General features: G+C 36.6%; 1 protein-coding gene across 1 annotated transcript in view; it reads right to left on the bottom strand.

The window, feature by feature from the left end:
* Positions 1 to 24,981, bottom strand: part of CAMKMT (calmodulin-lysine N-methyltransferase) — a 43,257-nt gene that overhangs the window by 6,019 nt on the left and 12,257 nt on the right. The window contains exons 5-7 of the mRNA XM_009581118.1: positions 13,864 to 13,938; positions 6,763 to 6,826; positions 577 to 708 (exon numbers count right to left, since the gene is read on the bottom strand). Coding sequence (XP_009579413.1) covers positions 577 to 708; positions 6,763 to 6,826; positions 13,864 to 13,938 — 271 coding nt within the window. The remainder of the gene's footprint in view (positions 1 to 576; positions 709 to 6,762; positions 6,827 to 13,863; positions 13,939 to 24,981) is intronic.

Below are 24,981 nucleotides of genomic sequence, written 5' to 3'. Positions count from 1 at the left end.
GATAACAGTAGCTTTATGTAAGCAAGCTTAGAAATCACGCTTAGATAAGTGCTTTTGACCTAAATCTTGTAGCGCCTCGATCTGACATATAACCCCACAACTGTGAAATTCTGTATGAGATTTAGCAGTTTGAAGCTGCCAACTGACCCAGCCATAAAGCAGCCAGAGATAAGGATTTAAGGTACGATATGATACAATTAGACATTCACCTCCTATTTATTTCAGTCCATTTCAGTATTTAACCTACTTAAAAGTTGCAAGCTTTTTATTAAAATGTAAATGCTAGCGTGCAGTATATTTATAGGCAGCCAACAACAAGAAGAAAAGACTCTCATAAATTAGATTTCTATGAATAAAAAGGGTAAACAGGAGATGCTTCTGTAAAACTCTTCTAGACGTGCAGAGATAAAGGATGGTTCTACCACACAAAATAATCAGATACAAAAATAGCTGTTCGGAAACAGCACACCTAAGGAGTACTTTAATCAAACATTTAGGTTACCTGCCAAAAGGACCATGATCTCTTCAAAATGCAATGCGGATTAAAGTGTTATCTAACACAAGCAGAAAACTAACCTTGGAGTGGAAGTTCGAAATGTGTTCATCATAATTTTCATGTCTTTGGATAGAGAAACCAGCTTTTTCAGCTAGATTGCAAAACTGGTTTAAAGTATTCCCTCGGAGTGGAGCAAATACCATTGCTTTTCCCTGGAACATTAAAAAGAGAATTTACACATTTTTAAAACTGGAAGGGAACCAGATATAACATACACCTGACTAAGCTTTTAATATACTCAAGCTGGAAAAGTCAATTGTTCTCTTGGTAAAATACTAAAATAGGGTAATATAAATAATTGTTCAAAATATGCATGATTTCTGTGATTAAATAAATGCAAAATAGAAAGTAATAAATAAATATTTTCTTTAGAAAACTTGCCAACTGCCATATATCTGCTCCTTTTTATATAATAACAGTGGCTATGAATTACCAAAATAAAACACAGAAAAAGCATACAAAACATACACTCAATGCAAAATCCATGTTAGCTCATGACCATCAAAGACTGTAAATAATGATTTTCTTTTTTTTACTCTCACACATACTCTCCTGTTTGCTGTCAGTGGAATTACAACAGTGTAAAACAAGGCAAAATGGGAGGAAAATCAGACCTGATCATTAATTTTTTTAAAGATATTTTAAACTACCTGAGCAGTGCAACCGAATTTGACCTTAAATTGGTAAATTGCATTTAAAGCAGGACTTAATGTTTTTGCATAGTAATTCTGGATCTTTCAAGATGATCAGGCCATTTATGATGCCCAGGCAATACATTATGGTTCATTAGCTGATTTTTTGTTCATCCTTCTGTGTTTAAGAAAACAAAAATGACTGTACCTTGAACTGATAGATTTTAGATGCTCCGTGCAAAGTACTACCCCAAAACCTAACCTACTTGATACAGCATCTCTTGAAATCTTATTTGCAAAATTAATTCTAATTGGCTGAATACTGTGTTCTGTCACATGGAATGAAAACTGGTTGAAGAGCTGTAAACAAAGGTTAATATCAACCAACGGCATATCACACCGAGGGGACCCACAAAGTTTACTGTGAGTTCTTGTATTTAACTTCTTTATTAATGAGAGCTAAGACTAATTTGTGAGGTGCTGTAATCAACTGAAGAGGCAAAAAATATTTTTAGGTATCTGAAGAAGTTATAAAATGATTAGACGCTGTGGAAAAATATTTGGCTTGAGAAAATGCAATCTTGTATACCACAGGAAAAAAGTGATCAGACGAAAGAATTTCAGTGGGAACTCTGGAAAGTTACAGTGCTGAGACAGACGCTTAGTGAGGAGGATAGGGAACAGATCTTTGTGTTACAGCTGATACACACATACGCTGAGACAAGGCACAGTAAGGCAGCCATAAAACTCTACGTCGGTATCGATGGTACTAACGTGTACTTAAAAGACTCCAATCATTAATACCACAGCACTGTATTTATTCTCACAATGCCTCTGTGAGATAGGGAAATACTGTTATCCTCGACTTTCTCATGGGAAATTTAAGCACGAAGGAGACCTAGGGCAATATCCAAAGCAACTCACTGCTATTCAGTTGTGTAGCTGTAACTTGAATTCTGTGCCTAAATATGAGGTGCAAACGGGTGTAACTCCCACCGAAGGTGCTGGAATTGCTTATGTAAATGTTAGGTCTGAATATAGGCTCAGCTCAGGATGAAAACCATTAAACACAGGAAATTCACAATCAGTTCCCTCACATCCTTGGCATGCTTTAATGTCGTCAGACAGAAGTGGGCAGCAAATGGAGCCTTCAGCCAAGGATCCTTCTCCTCCTGCTGCCATCTCATGCTCCCTAGAACGTTGTTCTGCAGAGACCCTTCCTGGCATAAGAAGGACGAGACTCCTTTGGAGTCCCTCATGTTCACGGGTAGCTTCACAGAGAGGTCACTGTAATGGGAAAGATGTCCCCCACCCAGGGCTTACTGACCACTCCATTCATGTAGGGACCTCAGGAATGGCTAAACCTCGTGAACTGGCTGGGGGTCACAGGCCCTGCATCAGCCACTGATCCAGCAGCTTCCATGAGGAAGCAATGCCCATACAACAGCACCCCCTTACAGATTTCCATTTGGAGTCAGCAGTCCATGCCGTCATTCCTTCTTCTACTCTCTGTAGACTACTTCAAATTTAATTTGAAAGAGAAATACAGTAAATTAGAATGTAATATGGTATGAAATATCTGTTAAAACCAGACTGAAAATCTTGAAATTACCTTGAAAAAGGAGAATAGCCTTTTATGGAAATCACTACACAGTTACTTTTGGCCAGCTCCTTAGTTGGTGTAAAACCCCATTCCTCTATTGAATTTAGTGTGCATCTAAAACACCTGAGGATCTTGCCCTTGCTGATAAAAACCAAGAAATCATGATTAAGTTTAATACTACAATAATCTCCTCAAAACTGGCAGGTACTGTGGAGGTACTGTGGTCAATTCTGGTCTATCATAATCTGGGTTTAAAGCACTTTCTTGTCAACTGCCTGATCTCTGTGATTCTGCTAGCTGTTGTAGAACCGCATTCACATTTCTAATTTTAAAATGTTTTTCATTTCTTGTTGCCGTACAATAAAAAAATTAGACCAGTGGCCTGGATCTACACTTGATGGACTATCCCAAGGTTGTTTAATTCAAAGCTTGTAATTCGAAAGTGCCTCTCAGTTTAGGATGATGTTTGAAGTTCAGAATGGCCTTTCCCCAGCTGGGAAAATACTTCCAGTAAACCCGTGAACAAAACACAGAGGAAAATGTCAGTTATAATAGCTTGAAGTGCCACTAAAATGTTGCAGTAAGATAATGGGACAGACGTTCACATTTTAGACATGACTATGATTAAGTTTACTCATCAATCATTATTAAATGCAGTCTTATTTGCTAGTACTAATCACAGTTCAATAGCACCCAACTGACTTCATTGGATTTTGAATGGATAGGCCACAGAAGAATCAAAGCTGTCATAAAAATGTTCTCGATTAGGGAAATATGCAAACAAGCAACTGCTTATTCTGAGATTGAAATTAAAAGTACATTTTAATGATAGGAAAAAATAAAAATAAATGTTGGCAAATCAAGTAGCTTGCTTATAAGAAGAATAAAATATAGCCATTCAAGACAAATTTGTCTATGTAAAATTTCAGTGCCTAATTCTTGGAATTGGTTTACAGGTGACATTTGCCTTGGTAACAAATTCAGGTAAGAAATTTCAGCCCCCAGCAACTCTACGAGCCTCTCATTTCTGCCTGCGTGATTTTCTGGTCCTCTCTTCCTTTGCCAATACAACTGTCCATGGGGTCGTACTATGAATCAGATGACTGAAATGACCAGAGTCCTGTTTCCAGGAAAATGAAGTTACCCAAAACACATAATTTTGTGCCATAAGGATTCTAATAGCCACAAATAACATCCTTAATGAAAAAGGAAATACAGGAAGGAAAAAGGAAAAAGAAAATAATAAATTTATCTCTTTTTAAACTAACAGTAAGAATAATTACCTGTTCTGAATTTCTCCTTCAAGACAGCTTTGTAAGGATACCTGTTATTTTCTGTTTACTCCACTTTTCCTTTCGGTTTTGCTGGCTATTATTTTCCCTGAACTCTTCTCTCCTAGTTGTATCTTAGTTATACTTGAAAGATGTCTTACATCTAGATGTGTCTTCAACTGGAGATCGTTCCTCTATAAATTTGGCAAACTATTACCGATACGGAAATGTACCTTCTAAATTTGAGACAAAATAGTTCATGTAGAAGAGCAAACTTAATCAAAGTATTTTACGCCTTAGCTTGGGCATAAACTAATGCCCATAAACTATTCTTAATTATTGCAACTGGCAAATGAGTTCACTATTAATTTATTTTTCCTTTAAAGGACAAAGTACAGTGCCATTTAATAAAGTTTCCTCTGATGTTACCCTTAGATTTATACAGGTTAACAGGAACAGTAAAATTAATAACTATTATGTACTTGTGATTGCATTTTCTCTTGGGATCTCAAATGAGTATATGCTTTTGAGTATATGCTTTTATTTGGGTCTTTCAAACCATAAAATCATGCCATAACTGGATATCTATCCATATGACCATCCATAAAGTGGATTAGGCAAATGACTTTACTCAAAAAATACAGTTTAGACAGTGGTCCAAAACTCTGCAACAGAAATTCCGACAAGGAGCAAGAATTTCTTAAGCTAGCTTTGCTGATCAGAGATAGGAACCATGGCCTAAAATGCAGAGCAAATAAGTACAGGCTATACTATTAATCACAATGTGCAGAAGCAAGGCAGTCTAGGAAGATGGGAAACAAAACCCCATCTCCCTTTACTCCACCTACATTCAGAAAGGACTGTAGTTCATCTGCTCTGAAAAACAAAGGCGTGTTCTGAATTTGAATTAGCTGACTGGAGTTAAAAAGCAACAAAGTCAGGCCAGTTTTGGTTTAAAGTCAGGTTAACAATTCCTAAATTGTCTATATATGGGAACTTGAGCTATGAACACTACTTAAAATTCAGGCTGCCTTATTGTCATTGTTTTTAAATCAAATTCTCTGGTTGGGCTAATCAGCCCAGGTAAAGAATGCGTGTGTGTGTGTGCATATACAAATGTATGTGTGTACTCATGTTTTTGGCAATATAGACCATCAGACGGTGATTAGCTATGTGCAGGAGACAAAGCAACCAACAGCTATTCTTCCACTCCAGCTAGAGGCTCTAGCCAGGTCACAGGTACCAGGGCAGCTCTTACACACTTCTCTTCCTGCCACTCATACTCTTCTCCCCCAGAGTCCTTTCATGGAGCCAGTATGGGGCTACCTGAAGAAACAGGTGCAGACACTGATCTGGGCTGAAAACAAAAATACTTTTTCCGTTTTTTTAAACTGGGATCAGCTTTGTGTTCCAGATCACCTCTGGTCCCAAAAATTATTGCACCCTGATAAGTGACGGTACATCACGAAAGTCAGAATGCATCACTCTGGGCAGGAGCTGCTTAACCTTCCCTTGCTGCCACTGACAGAAATATCTAGGTAACCTTTTCCTCAGGGTGGCTACATTTCTCCCGTCTTCCTGGCAGCCTTGCCCCACAGCTCATTAAAATAATTCAGTCTTAAGTAACTTGCCTTAGGTCACTCAGGAAAGTCTATGATAGAACCAAGAATAGAAACCTGATCACTCTTAGCAAAGAATGGGATTACTTACATGACTAAAATGACTCGGTTTCTTAAGCCTTTGCACGTTTGGGTCTTCTATTCCTTTTACAGAGAAAATCTCTTGTACAAAAAGTATAATACAGTTTTTAAATAAAGTTTGGAGAATGCATTCCTAACATGAAATACTTTTGTTTTGAAATTGAAAGTTTACCTTACTGGAAGATTTGTATGGTAAGCATGAAAGGTAAAATTCCTGTTTCGAATTCCTACTTAGAGCAATTACTTCACATGTTTTCTCATATTCTCATTTTGATATCTTCTTTTTAAACATTTTTTTGAGATTCAAGATTATTTGTTGGGTAAAAGTATATGCATATAATAGGGTTTTTTTGGCTTGTAGGTTTCTCTGATTTAACAGTCTAATAGATTGAGATAGGTAAACTATTTCCTCAGTGATACTCACGTACAACATGTAAGCATTTTATGAAGAGCTTAATTTCTTTATATTCTAAGGTATTAAACATGTAAACACAGGGCTTACTTAATGGGAAAAAAATTTTAGGCTACAATATATGCATAAGGATTTTGTTCGTTTTATATAAACAGAAATGAAAAGAAAAAATATTCTTTCATAATAAATAAATACACAATGACAAAGGTTACAATTGAAGGGATTACAAATGACAGAAGCCAACATAAAAACTTTCAATATCGTACTTTTACTTTAATATGAAGACATTATTATCAAAGGAAAATACTTGAGAAACGCTTTGATAAAAATAATCTCACGCTATCTTTGAAGCGGTTTCATTTATTTTACTACCCACTGTGTTCCTTATCAGAAGGCCAAGTATAAGAAGTTTCCTAGTTTATGATTAGGAAAGAATCTGATAGATTAGAAGACTCAATTGAAGTTGGACATAATAAGTATTAAAGTATTACATGACATTAATCCTGCCATTCCATTACTCTCTCAATCATTGTGCACAGACTAATTATTCTGAAGCCAGTGTTCAGGAGAAAATAGAAACATACTTACACTGGGTTGGAGTAATCTCTTTATTGCATCAACAAGGCTAGCTCTGTACCGGTCCAGAAACAGGCTGACATTGAGAAGAGAACAGAATCCAGATTAAAATGGGTTTTCAATTCTAATGATACTAATGCAGATAAGTACAAGGCTAATTACATATGTTTACACAATGCTGTAAAAGAGAAACTGTGGTCTACATTTCTGTTCAGTTCAGGTACTTTTAAATATTAAAAAATACATAAAACCAAATATAATCTAAACCAAAGCTAAAGTATCAGCATGAAACAGATCTTTTTATAGTTGAAATTCACAGATCACATAGGCTAGCTATTAAAATACTACCATATCAGAAATCAGGATCAATATATAAAGCTAACATTTTACATGTTTTTTTATACAAGGGGGGGTGGAGTTTTTTTTAAAGTCTTTTCTACTGTATTTCAGGTGTTACTATGAAGGGTATTTTTTTCCTTTTACTTTCACAGTTGTGGCATTAATTAATTATTACCTATTATGCATATTTGTTCTATTTATATATCTATCTCTATCTATCCCTATAAAGATTTACAAGCCCCTACCTCCTCTCTCCCTCAAACACTGTTCAAATACAATGACCCAGATCGTACAGGGTTGTTCTCTCTCAAGAGTGAGATCCTTAATCTCCAGCATGGGTCCCGCAAGGATAGCAACAGAGTCAATTTTCCCACGCAATGTTGCCAACACGCTCAGCCCTATTTTGGCGTGATTACCTCATCTTTTGAGGGGATAATTCATTCTTCATGTACCCCTCAGTACCTTAATGTATATACTAATAGTGGCAACCAGGGTGCCAGCCACTCTTGACTACATATTTGTGGACATGTAGTTACTGTGGATCAGAGTACATTTACTTAGTGAAGAACCATCGGACAGCAACTGATCCCTTTCAGCCCTTACTACCATGGGCTGCATTTATATTGTCGATTCAGATAAGAAACTCTATCAAGCAGGCCACAAATAATGTGATTCTTTCTTTATTATTTTTCATGCTTTCTCTGGAATAAAACTGCTTCCCAGCCTGTGTCAAGCTCAAGTTCCACACTACATGGCATTTTGTCCATTCTTTATGATTTTTTTCTATACTTCCCTTTCCTTTACTCTCAAACATCTCTTTCTGAAGAGACGTGTGTAATTTTTTTCCAGGTTTGAAATTTCTAAAAGAATATAAAGAATATATGACAACACTGAAGAGAAAAAAGTGGTCTGCCAACCGCATGCCAGTCATCAAGAACAGAATATGTGTGGATATTTAGGTAAGGACACTCCACAGCTACCAAGGAGAATACAGTATTACATATCATAGGGTCAAACAGCTGTGTAAGAGCTGTGAATTTTTGCTACTCAGGAAAAAAAAAAAAGCCTATCAGAAAACCTGTCAGTGACCAAATTGCATCAGTAAAAACTGGCAGAACCTCACATTGCTGAGAAAATATGGTAGACTAAGCATCCATACATTTCTTAAAGAACATTTCATATAGATGTATGACCTTTTGAATTTCTTCTTAAGATATTGAAGTACTAGCTAACAATTTCTCGGATAGCCTGCCCGCAAGAAAATTTAAACTTTAGCAATTGGCATGATAGCTACCCCTCAGCCTTGACTAATCTTACTGGAAGGAACCTTACTGAAAAAATGCTTGTTTAAATTTAATTCATTGAAACAGCAGCTGATATCTCTAATGTCTCCTGGGAATTTTAATCACATTCACCTCAGGTAGATCCCTGTGCAGATAGATACCTTAAGACACTGCTTCACTGGGAACTTAGCCACTTGCAGAAGAGGTGGAATACAGTGCATGAGACCTCTCCGAAAAGAATTGCTAAAAATAATTAATTTTCTTCAACCTGAAACATCGCAAGCACGCACACATTTAAGACTTGCTAAGATCCTGTGTAAACAGACATACATTCCAAATGAAAAATGCACTTATAATATTTTTGTTTTTGAAAGCAGTGTAGTGGAAACACAATTTTGGGGCAGCTTACCACTGCTAAAATTCCTTTTTCATGAACCTGCATACCATTCTCTCCTTTTACAATGAGTTCGGGGCACAACTGCTGCTACCAATCTTGTTCCTTTACAATGAGAGAACTACAGGCCTTTGTTCAACAGAAACTGAGTGTCTGAGAACTTAAAATGGTTACACGACCTGCCAAGAGATTAGACAACTTCAATAATACCTTTTCTGTTCGACTCCCATTTGATATTTTGGTGATATGGGAGGTATGGGAGGTAGACTCTCAGCCCTGTTAGCTTAGGAAACCCAGATAACCTGGGACAGTTGCTCTGGCTCTGCTCCCAAGTTGTCCCCGCCCTCCAAAAGGCCTGTCCCTGGGAACAGAACCCACTTCAATTGAAAATAGTCTCCAATATTGCGATTTCCAATCTGTTGCTCTGTGAGCCGCATACTCCGACCAGAGGGAACAGAGAAGGCTGGAAGTAATGTCAATGCAATGCAGTGACTCCAGGGAACATCTCTATCCTCCCTCGGAGTCGGAGGACGCCTTGAATGAGGAAAACCCTGAAGAAGTCATTAGATAATCTGTGCTGCAGACAGGGCCAGCACAGGATTTGGCCCATGCAAGGAGATTTAGTAATGCAACTTCTCTTACCAGTAGAATTTGTATGACTAAATATTACCACAGCATACTGAAAACGTACCCGAGAGAATCCTTTAAAGCTCACAACAGCTCAGAGAAATTAAATAATGTATTGTTCTAAACCATTCTCACTCAGTTCTCATAGCTCAGTTCAAATTTGACTTAGCTTGCCATTACTTTAGTGGTAACGTCTCACGTTTATGTAGTAAGGACGCTGTGAAAGCAGTAGCTCAGGACAGGAATAGCAAGGTTTTTTTGGGTCATCAAGGAAGTTTTGGAGCACAGCAGTAGAGAGGCAAGAACACAGTTTATGATTTGGCCTTTGTTTAGGCAGTGGTCTTAACCTGTGAAATCTGGATGAACGGGCAGGCAATCTTGTCACCTCTCTCTTCTTGTTTTTTTTTTTTTTTTTTAATTTTAAATTACCATTAAAACCAAAATGAAAGTTTATACCAAAACTGTATGGAAGTAACAGTAAGCCACAAGGAAACAAATTAAAAAACCAAGTAGATTCTCAGTTTGCTTCATGCTGATACCCTTTTATCTTGTGCCTCGCAACAAGGGGCATATATTTTATAGGTTATGATGTGAATTTATTTTTCTTTTTGCATATTTTGCAATTGGTAAAAGAGCTTAGTTTACAGGCGTACTTCAGACATGATTACATTCATGTATAGTGCCTAGTCTATAGAGCCATTTATCTTTTTGTTCGCCTTCAACTACACGGCTGACATAAACTGAAAAAACCCTTACTTCCATGTCGTCAGATTCCAATGCACTTGAAAGTGTGTACAAGAAATCAGGCTTAAAATGAATAATAAATTTAAACTGAAGAAGGACAGTTTCCTGCAAAAAGATTTCCTTATATTAAATGAAATACTAATGGAGACAAAATTGACATATTTTAAGATATTTAAAGAATACTCTCAGTTCAGTTCTACGTTCCTGGTGAATCCGCAACTCCCCACGACTTCAGCAAAAATCTCAGCAGTGAAAGTAATGTGAGATAGTCCCCCAGGCCTCTGTTGAGCGAATACTTATGCATGCGCCAAACTTTAAGAATATAATCAGTCTAACTAAGTAAAGTGGGATATTACGCATTTCCAAAATGATATGGGGATCTAGACCTTATACTATCTCTACATTAAAAATATTTGTGAAAACCTGTTTCACAAGAATGTGAAAGACAAAGATTTTTCTGTGGGCTCAGTCCTACTGGTCTTGACTCTCTCCTTGGATTAAAAACTCAGCAACTTTTTTCTTTATAAAGAAAAGGATATACGCTTCCTTTTTAATAATCAGAAATCTGAGGCTCTCAAAAGCTTTGGAAGAGTCTTGGTTTTGGCCTGTCCATACAGGCACCTATTCTTTCTCCTCCTCTATTCATACTCACTTTTACAATTCCAGCACCTGCATGACGTTATATCCACAAGTGTAGGTCAAATGAAAGTCTAAAATTCTGGTAGCCCTCACCTGGCCTTAAAATTCCCCCTCAAAAATATGGGGTGGGTGGAAATGCTTTAAAAATTCCATTACTTCAGTATTTTTTTCCAGTGTATCCTTCTTCCAGGTGTGGCCTCACCAAGATTTTTTTTTTCCTTATTTTTATCTCATAGTTGACATTTTACAAGTTTCTGAACCATGAAACTATTTTTATTGTCAAAATCCTGAATGGTTAAATAATGACTAGCTTTCACAGTTTGCCTCTTATTTATTTTATAATCTAGTTGAGCTACTAAATTTAGCTGTTAACTAATAGACTGTCTGTTCTGGGAAATAACTTATTTTCCACCCCTGCACACAAGGTTTATGAAAGTCTGACTGTAAATACATGAATATAAACATATCGCTGCTTGTTGTAATCATGTACATTTTTACTTGAACCTCCATGTGGATTTGGAATATGTTTATGAATAGAGCTTGTTTTCATGTAAATGGGATCAAGCAGTACCACTGGTTAGCTATTCAGAGAATCAGACAATACCACCCTTGCTGGAAATACTTCAATAAAAATTTATCCATGTACTTAATATTTGAACTCAGATTTTTTGCTTTCTAGTTCTCTGTTCTAATCCCAGATTTTATTGACTGACAATGAGCTATATGATGGTGTTAAACTAAATGCAATCTATTCTATCTGTTTTTATCGTTGCATACTTCAGGTTTTAGCTGCAGAGCTATAAGAAAAGAGATTTTTTTTTTTCCTCTTCAATGGCAGCTCCAGAAATTCAGAGAGCAAAAATCCTGCCAGCAGTTCTCAAGCCAATTCTATATCTCGGAAAAGAAATACATAAAAATGAAAAGAAGATTTAAGTTTGATAGAGCATGGAACATTTTTTTCCCCCGCCTTTTCATGTACCAGAAAACCTAGTGTCCATAACTAAAAGAATGATTTCTAAAAGAAACAAACAATAAAGGGATTTTCATGCTTATTAAACTATATATATGGGCACTTGTAATAAGAAAATAGAGACAATTTGTGAATAAAACCACATACTTTAAACTAACCTGCACGTTTCTATTTATTTTTTAGAAATCCATAAATATTTATACACTTACCTGCATCTTAAGTGCTTCAAAATAAATGTACAAAATGCAGGGATTGCAAATGCATTATGTATTTTACCTGTCATGTTTGATTCTTTGTTTCCTAAAGAAACTACACTATTTCCAAACAGACTGGGAGGAGTATTAGGCAAGAATATTACTGAAAAAAACAACTTAAGTCTTGCTCCACTCTGCTGTACTCCCAGCACAAATAGGATGACATGGTGTGAGTATCAAGAATACAAGAGATGGCACAGCCAGGTTGTTTTGATATTTGTGTGAAGAACAAATTTAACTCTAAATCTCTTGGCAAGACCTTGCTTCACCCACATAATCTGGAGAACATCCATATGTGAGCCTTGTCTAAGCCTCCGAGAAGACTGCTGCCCTCCTGCTCATGTCCGCCAGCACTCTGATCTGACTTTCATACTTAATCTGATCTAATCCTGTCCAGCATTAACTTCATCTGTGCAATGAAACCTGGAGTATCCATTCTAATATTTGGTGAGGAAGGCATTTACTAAATTACTTGCTGAAATCATATGGTGTTGTTTAGCTCCTTATTTTAATCAGATGATGCATCTCTGAGGCACATTATCAGCGATTAGTTAGAAACCCTTCTCTGTCCTTTTTGGGAACAAAGAACTTTTCTGAAATTAAATGCTAAGAGAAATGAAGCACTGTTGCATTCTGTCAACAAATAGGTATTAGAAAAAGAAAAAAAGATTACTAAATATACCATACACAGTGCTATACAAAACCAGTAACTTTGCTGAAATAAAAAGTTTGCTTAAATAGCAAAATATCAAACAAACAAACAAACAAAAGCTTTAGAAGAATATTTTATCAGAAGCCACTTAAAAAGAACATTGTTTAAAAAGACAATAGACAGCTTCATACTTCCCTTTGCCTTTTTCCTTTAACTATTTCTTCGTAAGGTACAGAAATCTGCTGAACTGAGCTGTCCTAGGAAGCCCCTGTTTTCAGAATTTGGTCTCTCATGATAGTTATGTGCAACAAAACATAAACAGCTTTTTCTGTTTTGGACATTTAAAGGGTCACGAGCAAATATTCACGAAGGAAAGACAGATTAATTTAAAAATATCTACTCTCCTAAATGAAATTTGCATATCTCTCTTTACACTGTCTCCATTTATATAACACAAATAATTAAAAATGTACCATTTTTAAAGTTAGCATGCAGCAGATATAGCACAGCACAATTCTGCAAATCCAGTATCAGAAAAGGGTTGTGTCAATAATCAAATCTATTTGCATGAATTATTTAATAATATACCATATTGTAACATGTATCTACCTTTTCATAAATTAAGTGCTGTACTCTCATTTTTTTACTAAGAATTCTCTTACAATTAACATGTGCCTGTGTAAATAATATAAAGCCTATGTCTACAAATACTGCTGTCAAACTGATCTAAGAAACAGAACGTGATGGGGGAAAAAAGGTTTTGAAAATCTTTTTTATCTCGGAAAGATTTTCTGGGGAGCAAAAAATATATCCCCTTATATCAATAGTCAGATCTTTCCTAAGAAGTAAGCTAATTGAGCTGTTTGTGTTGATAAACTCCCTTTTCTCCAGACTGTTCCTCACTGAGCCATAATTATTTGCAATTTGCCTAAGTCGTCCATTTACTGATACGTCAAGCATGAAACAGAGGCAATTCCAGAAAATGGAAATGCTTCTCAAAATCAATCTTTGGGAAATAATGTGGTAGAAGTTACTGTGTGATAGAAGACTACCTTATAACTGTCACATGGAGATGAATATTAATTTGTTGAGGTTAAGGTGGCTTTGTGCTTCATTTGTTGACTTTGCTTAGCCATCAGCAAGCAGCACAGTACAATTACTCCAGCAAAGCTATTTTTCTAACATGAGTTTTATGATTTTTATGTACTTACCAGTCAGCACACATAACAATGTCAAAATGTCCTTCCAGTTGAGAGACATCTGTCTCATTATCCCATCGTAAAATGCTAGAGGAAAAAAAGATTTAAAAAAAAAAAAAGAAAAGAAAAAAGGACTTACGTTTTTCATCTTGAGATTTTTAAAGTATTAATATTATTCTTATGTGACACAGAAGTGTTTTAAAAAGTACACACTTGTTACTTTCAAAGATGAATATAAAAATATTATTCTGTACCTTTTTAAGGTTTTAAATCTCACAGCTAAAGAGCTATTTTTTTATTTTAACAGAAAGGCAATCCACACAGGTTCTGATGAGTGGATCACCAACAAATGCATTTCTGAGTTAGTGGCACATGTATGGCTTCAGATTTTTACCCCTTAACACCACTGCACGAGAAAGTGAGTCAAAGTATCGACAATCTGAATGAAACACAAATTTGCAGAATAGATGTGAATTCATGGATCTCCATTACATCTGGCAGGCAAGTCAGTTGTGTTTCTCATTGATGAAGTGAGCATTCACTTGGGCTGGAGGGAGGAGGGACAGGGTGAAAAATGCCAAGCTTAACTTCAATGCCAGCTATGTTCCCTCAGGCAAGCTTAAAAATACAGCAGTGCTGACTCTGTCAACACCTATTCTCTATAGGTGATAAGTTATTTAATTCTAAGGTACCCAATAGTAGGCAAAAATGCACATATGTACAAAGTTCTTCTTTGTTTATAAATGTTGCCGAGTTACGTAGCTGCCACGAAGAATTTCAGTACTTTGCTCTCATTTAAAAAACAGCAACTAGCATTGGAATTTACTGCATACTTAAAATATCATTACCCCAAAGATTTGAAGCTGCATTTCTATTTCTAGGCTATTTTTAAAAAAGGAATCTATCCTCCTCTTTCATTTCCTGGTTATTTATAATAGAAAGTAGATAAATATTTATGGGAAAAGCACTTGTGGGGGGAAGGGTCTAATCTGATCTTGTCAGGTTGTGCATGCTTATCTCAGTTTTGTATGAGTCTTGACCAAATAGACCCTTTAGTCTTCCCGCAGCTATAATCTACTTCTGGTTAAAAGCCACCTCCATTCATATCCTACTCCTAATATTTAACTGAGGATCAGTTATAATGTGTTCATTCAGAAATGTTCCCTAAGTATACAGGAAAAAAGGGAATTTTATACATCGACTATACTATATGCAAAAAAGGCTCGTAAATACGTAGATAGATAAAGAGCCATAAAGAATTAAGGTACCGCAATATGCGTGTACATGTGCACAGACACAAAATTTGAGAGAGAATGCTTTTAAAACATGGAAATTATGAAAGGAGAGGCCCAGTTGGTTGGGAAAGCTCTGATTCCGTGGGGCTCAGTGTAACTGAACAGATCAGGACTCATTAGCCCATTTGCCCTCCTGGAATTTACTGTGACAATCCAAAGAGAGAAAAGAGTAGATTAATTTAATTTTTCCCCCTCAAATTGAAAGTATTCCAGATTTTAGAAGCCTAGGTAGCTTTGCACACTGGCACGCAGCAGGCATCCAGTAGTGGAAAGTGACAAAGGAGAGTTCTCACTCTCAGCTGCTGGCTGCCTGCTGGCTACCAGCGGCTTTTTCAACCCTGTTTCCGTGGAAACTTAGGTTAGAATGGTGAAAATTAGGTAAAGGTAAGTTTTGTGGGTTTAAAGCACACACTCTAATACTTTAAGAATCCTGAAGCAGAACTGGAAATTGGTAGATGAACTGTGAGCCTTAAAAGGCCACCTTTGGTTCTCATTGCTACAGAAACAGAGATCTGATCAGTACCACTATAGGGATTTGAATTATGATTTTTTTAACCCATATATTTACTATACTTCACACATGCAGTTCGGAAGGCAGCACAGGTGCCTCCTCCTGGAAAAAAAAAACCTCTCATGTTACTGTCAGGTTCCCGCTGAGCATCCAAAATACAGCATTTTCTGTGCACACCTACTGTAGGCACAAAGGAGTTTGTGTGGGTAGGTAAAAGCTCAGAAACCGTAATGCTGAGCAAAATATGGAATTGACGAGTTGCCAGGAGCATGAGCAGTGGTGCAACGTGACTGGCATGTGTGCTGTTAGAAGAAGTGAGCTAAGGGCCCCACATCCAGCCATACGCCAGTCTTCCTCCATTTTCCTGATCTAGCACCAGGGCCGCTCTTGGGCTCTAGCTTCAGTACAGTTGCATTCCTGAAGACATGATAATTATGCAAAGGCCGATGATAAATTTACACCCAAGATTTTCGAAATCAACTTTGCCAAAAATTTTCAAAAGGTACAGGAAAATCTTTATTCCTGTGGGGAAATAACCACATAAACTAAAGATAATTTCTACAAAATAAATCCCAACAGGACTCCTTCTGATCTCACTCAGGATGTATGCACACTGGTGGGAGAGATGCAACTACAAGCTATATATATTTATCCATGCTATCTTTAGCCAAGTGCAAGCATGACTAGTAAGGGAATCGCAGCTGGGGTATGTGAAGCTCAATACCGGCTGCAACCTCCAAAACTGTTTCAGCAGCTAACTCTGGGCTTCCATATCTACACCGTTACCCGTTTAATGCTTCCACAAATTTACATGAGCTGCAATCAAACATCTGCACCTGCACCTGTAAAGCAGACATGCCCCTGCATATCAGGGAATCAGAAACAATTCTGCTCAGAGTCAGCATTATTACATCATTAACACTGATGTCAGAATCAGCCTGATTCTGAATCAGTGCTAATGAAAGCAGTGAATCGGAGTCAAGTTCTTGTAATCCAAACACAATTCCTGAGTATGAAGTACAGAAAAATCCACTGATACGGCAAAACAACTCTGAGAAAGGTGAAGATGTGTATATGTGTATCTAAATGCATGTATCTGTATGTAGCAAGAGGGTGAGAAACAATAATTTTTTCAGGGATTATTGAGGACATGACTCTTGGACTTAGTGGTCAGACCTGAAAGAAATACTGAAGGCACCATGAAGTAAGGGTTGATTGCATTTCCATTTAAGAAAAGCACTGCTAGGAAACCCAGAAAAGTGTTAGCAACAGAAATCTGAAAATCTCAGTCTTTATGAAGTTTCCTTTAAAAAAAATAGACATAAGTGTAAAAATACCATACCACAGAATGTCTTTTAAATCACCAGTATCATGCTGAGTGCCAACATGAAAAAAATGTCAGCCTTGTTAATATTTTCCTCTTGTTCCCTTTCCAGTAATGCTAAATAGTGGACATAAACCACTTTTTTCTAAAGCCACTTTTCTTCCAGCAAAATAAGAAGTTTTAAAGCTATAATATTTTTATGTCTGTCTTTTGAGGGAAGATGCTACAGTACTAACAGCTGAAATTAGTTTGTAAGTTTGAAAAATGTGCTTTACTCTGTATTTCTGTCCAAGCCACACCTTCAATGGCTTTTTTGTAAGAAAAAAACCAAAACAAACCAACATATTTAAGGCTGTGTAAAGCCCACTCTTGACATTATTTTGTGTTGGCTTATTTAACTCGTGCAGGTTTAGTTTCTTGCAATTGAAAACAGGCGACTCAGTTTCAGCAGAAAAGGGTCTGAAACCCACTGGAAATATAAAATAGTTTGGCTACAACAAGAACATTAAAAAAAAAAAAAGGATGCCAGGGAAAAACACTACTGCACTGTTCAGCTACTACTTAGGTCAAACTGGTGGTGGCTGAAACTTGGTACCCGCTAATGGCTGCTTTATGGCCTGTATCAAATGAATTTGACCAGTTTTCAGAGGAAAAGCACCCACGTCACAAACCTATTACTATAATTAGCAATCTTGATGGCAGTCCTAGCAAAAAGGACAAGGACTGAATGAGCTATGGAGAATGAACTATCCTCTCACATGCAGAGGTGGCTTTTCCAGGTCAGGGATAAAGCATACTATCAAAATAGTCTGAGAAAATATGTACTGACACTTTAGTTTCCTAGGCTGTCAACCTTACACTATTCTAAAAGCAACAAATTCATTACCCCCCCCCCCCCCCCCCCCAACAATACACACACAAACAATCAAAGCATTTTTTCTTTTTTTTCCCTGATTTATCTTTTAAATTGACAAGCAAGCCAGAAAATGTGATTAGGTCAAGATAAAAAGAATTGTAATGATAATAGAACAAAAAGATCAACTAAGAAAATAGAGACTTTACATATTACCAATGTACCCCAAATATCCCTTTTTATTTCAAAGAAAAAAAACCACAACAAAATAGCAAATGTTGCAGGGATAGTTACGACAGCCAAGGCTGCACTTCCCCTGTACAGTAATTCTAATTTATGGAGGATAGCCTGACAAATGTCGACACTCTTTTTCTTACACTGGTAAAGTATCTCAGCAATCTACATCAAAAGACCTGATTTTACCAGGTTTTTATTTCTCATGCAAAATTCCTCATTACTGTTATTATTCAACTTCTGATATTCAGTGTTTGTCTTCCTAGTGTGTCTAGGCAGGTAACTTACATTAGAAAAAACAGGTTAGGTCTCTGATTGTTAAAACTTGAAACATTTCCAAGTCCCTCTGAGATGTTCTTGTGATGAATGGCATAGGCTAGAGTAGCTCTCAAGTTAGCAGAAAAGTAGTTGTGCAGATAAAGACAAAAAATCAAAATTAGAAGAAACGACAAAAGACACAAAAGCCTTACTTGCTTCAAAATGTATTAGTAGCTTTAACAAAGATTAAAAAAATTGTCCCACTTAGCAGATGAACAGCTACCAAGAACCGCTATCTACCCACCTCTCCTTTTCATATTTTAATTTAGGCTTCAGCCTTTGAAAAGCATTATCATTGGTAAGCATACAGGTTCAGGTAAAAGATTTTGTCTGGGGGTTTATATGACTTTTTCTACGACATTAACCAAGCAAGTTCATTAACACATTAACAAAAGGCATCATCAGGGTGCTTCTCCACACCTTGATCTTTGTTTGAGATTCCTCAGTCTTATATGAAGATCAAAAAGATGGATTTTAATTTAGCAACAGAGGCAATGTGTACACCTATCATTACAACTCTTCTGAGGAGTTTTGCAAATTTGCCTACTATCATTTCCCCATCTTTCTCATTGTATTCTCATTAGGTTGCTCTTATTTCTCTACCTTCTTTCACCTTCTGCCTTTCTTACCTTCACTGCTTCACTTTGCTTTGTATTCTTATCCATTATCTCATTCCCTGCAGTGCATACCTGGTTTGAAGCGACCAAGGTTCACTTTTCAACCACAGGCACCCAACATCAACCATTCTCCCTTTCCTCTCACATTTCTAAGCAGTTTGAATGTAATATTTACAATTGCTGATGGACATTTCCTTCTAACAGTCTCCTTGCAGGTTTCGGCAACTTCCACGTCATTTATGTACTCTTGTCAAAGTATACCGATGATTTTTCTCAGTTAGACTCAAAATCTGCCTCATTCTGCCTTTAGCCTCATTCTCCTGGACCTTTCTTCTCTCTTCAGCCCAGTAAAATCTTGCTATTCATTAGAATTTTTAATTCCACTATTTTCTGTTTGGGTTTTTTTACCGTCTCTTTTTTTCAATGTGCTCTTCTAAAGATTATCTTCAAACCTTTCCCACATTTCTGATAATTTCACAATGTTCCACCTCAACTTCTTCTTCCTCTGAACTTTACTTCTGGGCTATCTCATCCATAAAAGCTAAACCCCACTATCCACTTCTCTACTTCACACTGTGTATCCAGACTCACAACTCAGTAGTGAGTGTATCCAGTATATCCAGACTCACAGCCTCAGTGAGTGAGAAGCTCATCACCTCGAAAGTACAACAAGGCATTGTTGTTACCACCTTTTCTTGATCCCTTTGGACATAATCATTAATTCCAGTCTGTAATTTAGTCTTAGCTTAGACCTTCCTCTATATTTGCATACCTCAGCTCTGTTCACATTTTGCTTATTTTCTCTGCGTAATATCTCTAAGAAGTTTCTTATCTAGCCACTCAACTTAAACTCTTGACCATGTCATCATCCCTTACATCTTAACATCACAATATTGTTCTCTCTGCTCTTGGAAAATGCAGTCTTGCCCTATTAATATTTATTCAGTAGGCTGCTGCAAAGATTGTTTTTCTTGCCTACAACCCTGATCTTGTCACGTTTCCCTTTGTACTCCTCCAGGTCAGTTGCAAGTCTTCTTTTCCAAATGCTTCACAACAGTTCACTTCCCTATTTTTTATCTCTCATTCAGTATTGAAAGGACAAGTCCCTTCTTTAATCAGCCCTAATGTCAGTCTACATCTTCCACTTAACTTTTCAAGCAAGCACCTTTACAATTTTCTTCCACTGTGTCATCCATGCACATTCACAAACTTACTCCATTATCCTTGAAACTCTCCTTTAAAATAGTGCCTACAAAAACTGAAAAGAGGCTAGGTTGCTCTTGTGCCTCTAACTCTATCATGCTAACTACAGTTATACTTGTTATCCTTCCTCACCATATCTATCTCTGGTCTTAGACCATAGATTCTCTAACACAAATGGTGTTTTTGCTCTGTGTTTATACAACACCTGGTACAACAATTCATGATGAAACCTCATCACATTAATGTGGTAATACAAAAGAAGAAAAACCACCAAAACCAACTATGGGTCCCTTCTAACTTGAGATATTCTATGATTCTATCTAGGTTTTCCTGCTTAAAAGTTCCTTTTTAAAAGCGTATGATAAAGTTACGTGCTTCCCTTATTCCTTATTCTGAGAACATATTTTCCCTCTCTTATTCTCTACAACGTATTTTGTTAAAATTCAGATGGGAACATTACAGTTTTGTCTTCAAAAATAACAGTCCTAACACTTACACATTTGTTGCATATCAAAGCTACTAAATTTTTGGGACATAATAAATGCACTGCATGTAAATAAAACTGTTGCAGAATAAACTTCTCCATTTTGTAGACACACCACAGCCCAACATTCAGCACAAGTGTGGCTATTTTTTAAAAAGAAGTGAGAAGATCTTGTATAAAAATGTTATTAATAAAAAAATACCACTGGTGTTTGTGAATTTGCCTTTTTGCATCCCTCCTCTACATCAATACATTCTAAATCAGTCTTTATTTAGGAGATTTACTACTGGTTTTAGCAAGGTTCATGTAGCACATTATGCACAAAATGGGTGGTTCTTACATTCTAATTCAGACTGATATGGTATAAAGAAATACATCATTTTAAAAATGCAAGAGAGCATAAGCACAGGTGGCACAACCGTACTGGTAGGACCAGTGAATGAAAGCTTTGTAAAAGTTTGTTTTGTGTGAAAGTATGAAGGAAAAGAAGACAGTTTCTTGCTCTATGGAAAATCTATGGATAATCAAGGGAACAAGAAGAAAAAACAAAGAATGTGAAGTGAACCAGGCAGGTCCAGAAGGACAGAATGGGAGGGAAAATTAAAAACAGCAGAGAAGACGTAATTCACAGGTGCTTAAATTCTGAGGGCAGAAGGGACCACAATAAACATCCAAGATTTCAAATTTCTGTATCAAGCCCATATATCTCAGGAAATTAATACACATTTCAGAAAGATATCCAACTTGATTTAAACACTTAAACTGCTTAAGAAACTACCACTTCCCATGGAAAGATGTTCTAATGTATTATCATTCTCTCCATCAAATGTCATTTTTTTCTAGACTGAATTTGTCTAGCTTCAATTTCTACATCTTGTTAGGTACTTGTAAGCTAGATTAAAGAGTGATCTTCTATTAAAGATTTTTTTCCCCACATGAGACTTTCAGATCAAAATCAATTCACTTCTTAACAATCAAGTCATTTCTTTGACAAGTTAAGTAAACAGAGCTCTTTAACTCTCTCATTTCCAGACCCTGATTCACTCTTCTGCCTCTTTCCTGAACCCCATTCATTTTCAGTATCCTTGGTTAACTGAATATTAATTGAATATTAATGAAATAAACAAAGATACCACTGTAAGCATCATTTTGTCAAAATTTGAAGTTTGTCCCAACTTTCCTATGTCTGTGGCAAAGATTAGCTGAAAGTGCTTGTGATGAAAGCGTGTTAAATGTACTTGATGATGGCCTATTAAGGTAGAGCCAAGGTAGACAAGGAAGGGTAGACAAAGGTACAATGGTAACATCATGAATCAGGAAACAATGTAAATGTTGGCTAAAGAGACGGATACACAAAAGAGCACAGGAATAAAACAAATAATCTACGATTCTCACATCTCATGGGCATTTTCCGTTAAAGCCCTGGGAGGAAAGATATAAGTTTTCTCATATCAGTGGTCTCCACCTAGTCTTTCCGTCCAGTCCAAGAGAGTACAAGAGGAATAGTTTTACCAAAAGCATGTTTTTTCAAGCTAAGAGGAGACCATCATAAAATAGCCAAGGATTTGAGCAAGAATTATTTAAAATAATGCAATGCTATACTTTTAGCTAGCACCTAGCTTTTCTCCCTGTTCTTCCAAACACATAGAAAACAAAGCTTGCTAACTTTTCAATTTTTTCTCTTTATATATTTTTATCTGGTCACATAAAGATGACAGACAAAACTACAATGCAATTTAAAATAAATTGCAACTTTATTAAGTCAACATAATGGGGTGAAATACACAAATAGGAGAGGCTTGGAAGTTGGTGAAAGTCAGCTGGTATGGCCAAACAGTAAAGAAGGTTATTAGAAACAAGATGTCATTCCTCCAAAAGTTGAAGTTGCACCCAAATGAAGAAAGGATCACAAACTTGAAAAATTAAATATAATAATAAAATCAGACAGGCCAAAAATGAGTGTACTTTCTTTTGTTCTAAATCTTCCTGCCAGCTGATAATCAGGATATAGAATGAGCACTCACAGAGGATAACAACATTTCGAAGCGGTGAAATGAATTCTTTGCATCAGTGTTCACTGTAGAAGAAACTGAAGACAATTTCACTACAGAAGCCTTTTTTGATATGTCTTCTGTAAAAGGAAGTCCTGCTTATAAACCTTGAGCTCTTCAAAGGTCTCAGCAAGTATTCAGATAAGGGTGATCTGGGTAACACAGGCTGCTTCTGATTCCAAAAGGCTATTGGCAAAGACCCTCACCAACAACACTTAAGGAAAGTAGACAGCCACTGGGGAAGATTCCTGGCATGGCTAAATAATAGAACAAAAGACAGAGAACAAGGCAGTAGTAAATGGTCAATTCTCACAATGGAGGGAGATAATCAGTGGAGTTCCCCTGGGAACTGTTCTGTTCACCATGTTTTCAAGAGGTGAGCACTGAGGTGGCAAAGTTTGCTGATGTTAAGAAGTTATTCAAGATAGTAAGGAAAAGAGCAGACTGTGAAGAATTGCAAAAGGATGAAACTGAGTAATTGGACAATAAAATGACAGATGAAATTCAGTGTGGATAAATGCAAAGAGCACAACAGGAAAAATAATTCTGGCTTGATAAAGAAAAAGAAGGTCTCCACACTGACCATCACTGGAAAGCTCCTGATGTTGTGACAGACAGTGTCATGAAAATATTAGCTCAGTGCTCAACTGCAGTCAAAAAAGCAAATCACTGTTAGGCATTTTTAGAAGAGGAACAGAAAGCATAATTATTCCACTACATATATCTATCATTTATGCACACTTTGAATGCAGTACTGATCACCCTCATCTGAAAATGAGTAGACTGAAACTGGAAAAGATAGAGAGCAGGGCAAGTATGATCAGAGGTATGGAATGGTTTCCACCTGAGTTGAGTTTTCTGTGATGGAGAGCTACAAATTCACAATGGGCGTGAACAGACAGACCGTTCATTGTTTCTTCCCACACATACATAAAGTGATCAAATTAAGAGAGCAGGAACCAGGAGCCTTTTCTTTCTAACTAAAGAGCAAGAAACGTTCTTTTTGGCAGCTTCCTCCTTGCCAATAGATGCTGTCATGCAAGAGTGTTACATGAGGAGACTGGAAAAGTAGTTGGAAGAAAGGGATTCCTTTAGGGTTGCCAAGCTGACAAACACAAGTTCAATAAATATGTTTTCAAAAAGTTTGAATTTAGCAACACTCAGGTCATTTTGATGAATGAAAACAGAGAGAGAATATTAAGGCTGTCCTATGTTGATGGAACCTGTTACATGACCAGTTGAAATCAGGAAGGTTAGAAAGTTGGCATATTTGAAGAACACTGCCGTGAGGTAGAATATTCACATGTTGGCAGTTACAGAGGAAGAGGTAATTAATATAAGAACGGAATCAGGACGATATAGTTCAGCGCACTGTCATTGAGACCTCATCCACTATTATACTGGATGCCTTTTAGTCTTTAGAAAGACTTTTTTTGTTTTTAGGTTTAATTCTGGAAGCTTGTAAATTCATTACATGTGTAAGGAACACTAAAATCTCGGATAACATTATAACCTATCTGTTAACATTTAAGAAGAAGGAATTGTCACTTTTGGTCACATGGTCATACGTTCTTGATGTGGGCTCTAATGTTGACTATAGAATGAACAAAGAGTGTATGATACATTATTACTAATCAAATCAAAGGGTGCATCATACCACAAGCATTTCTCTCACTGCCTTGATGTTATATGTACCTGCTTACACACTTATGTAGAATGTAATCTCTCTGAGGCAACTCTTAGCAAAACGATAGTCTTGTCCACAGCTAAAACTCACAGGTCCCATATCAGCAATAAGTATACAAATTTTGTTCTTAACAGATTTGGTCTTTTCAGACAAGGGATTCTGATGGAGGAACAAATTCCCTGGTAGGTAAGACAGACAGAGTCTGTTAACCTTTAGAATATTCTGCAAGCCTTCCTCTTTGATAAAGCTTTTCCATCATGACATTTGTAATAACAACAATTTTTCAAAATTCTGCTACCCAAATCCCTGCTTCAGGAAGATTTTCACATTAAAATAAAGAGAAGAAAAAGAGCAAAAATTCCTTGACTTTGGTATTGCTAATTTAATCATTGGTGGACATGTTCAAAACAATGATATAATGCATGTCAAACTAACAACAATTGATGGTACAAAGACTGCTATCAGGATAACTCATATGCTAAATTATGGGGTAAACAACGTGATTCATGGATAATATTTGAACTGTGAAAAAAATCAAATCATCAAACCCATA

This window comes from Fulmarus glacialis, unplaced genomic scaffold (assembly GCF_000690835.1).
Source record: "Fulmarus glacialis isolate BGI_N327 unplaced genomic scaffold, ASM69083v1 scaffold16327, whole genome shotgun sequence".
In the NCBI taxonomy this organism is placed as follows: Eukaryota; Metazoa; Chordata; class Aves; order Procellariiformes; family Procellariidae; genus Fulmarus; species Fulmarus glacialis.
The sequence above is the reverse complement of the archived record's forward strand: the minus strand, read 5'-3'. Positions and strand labels throughout refer to the sequence as shown.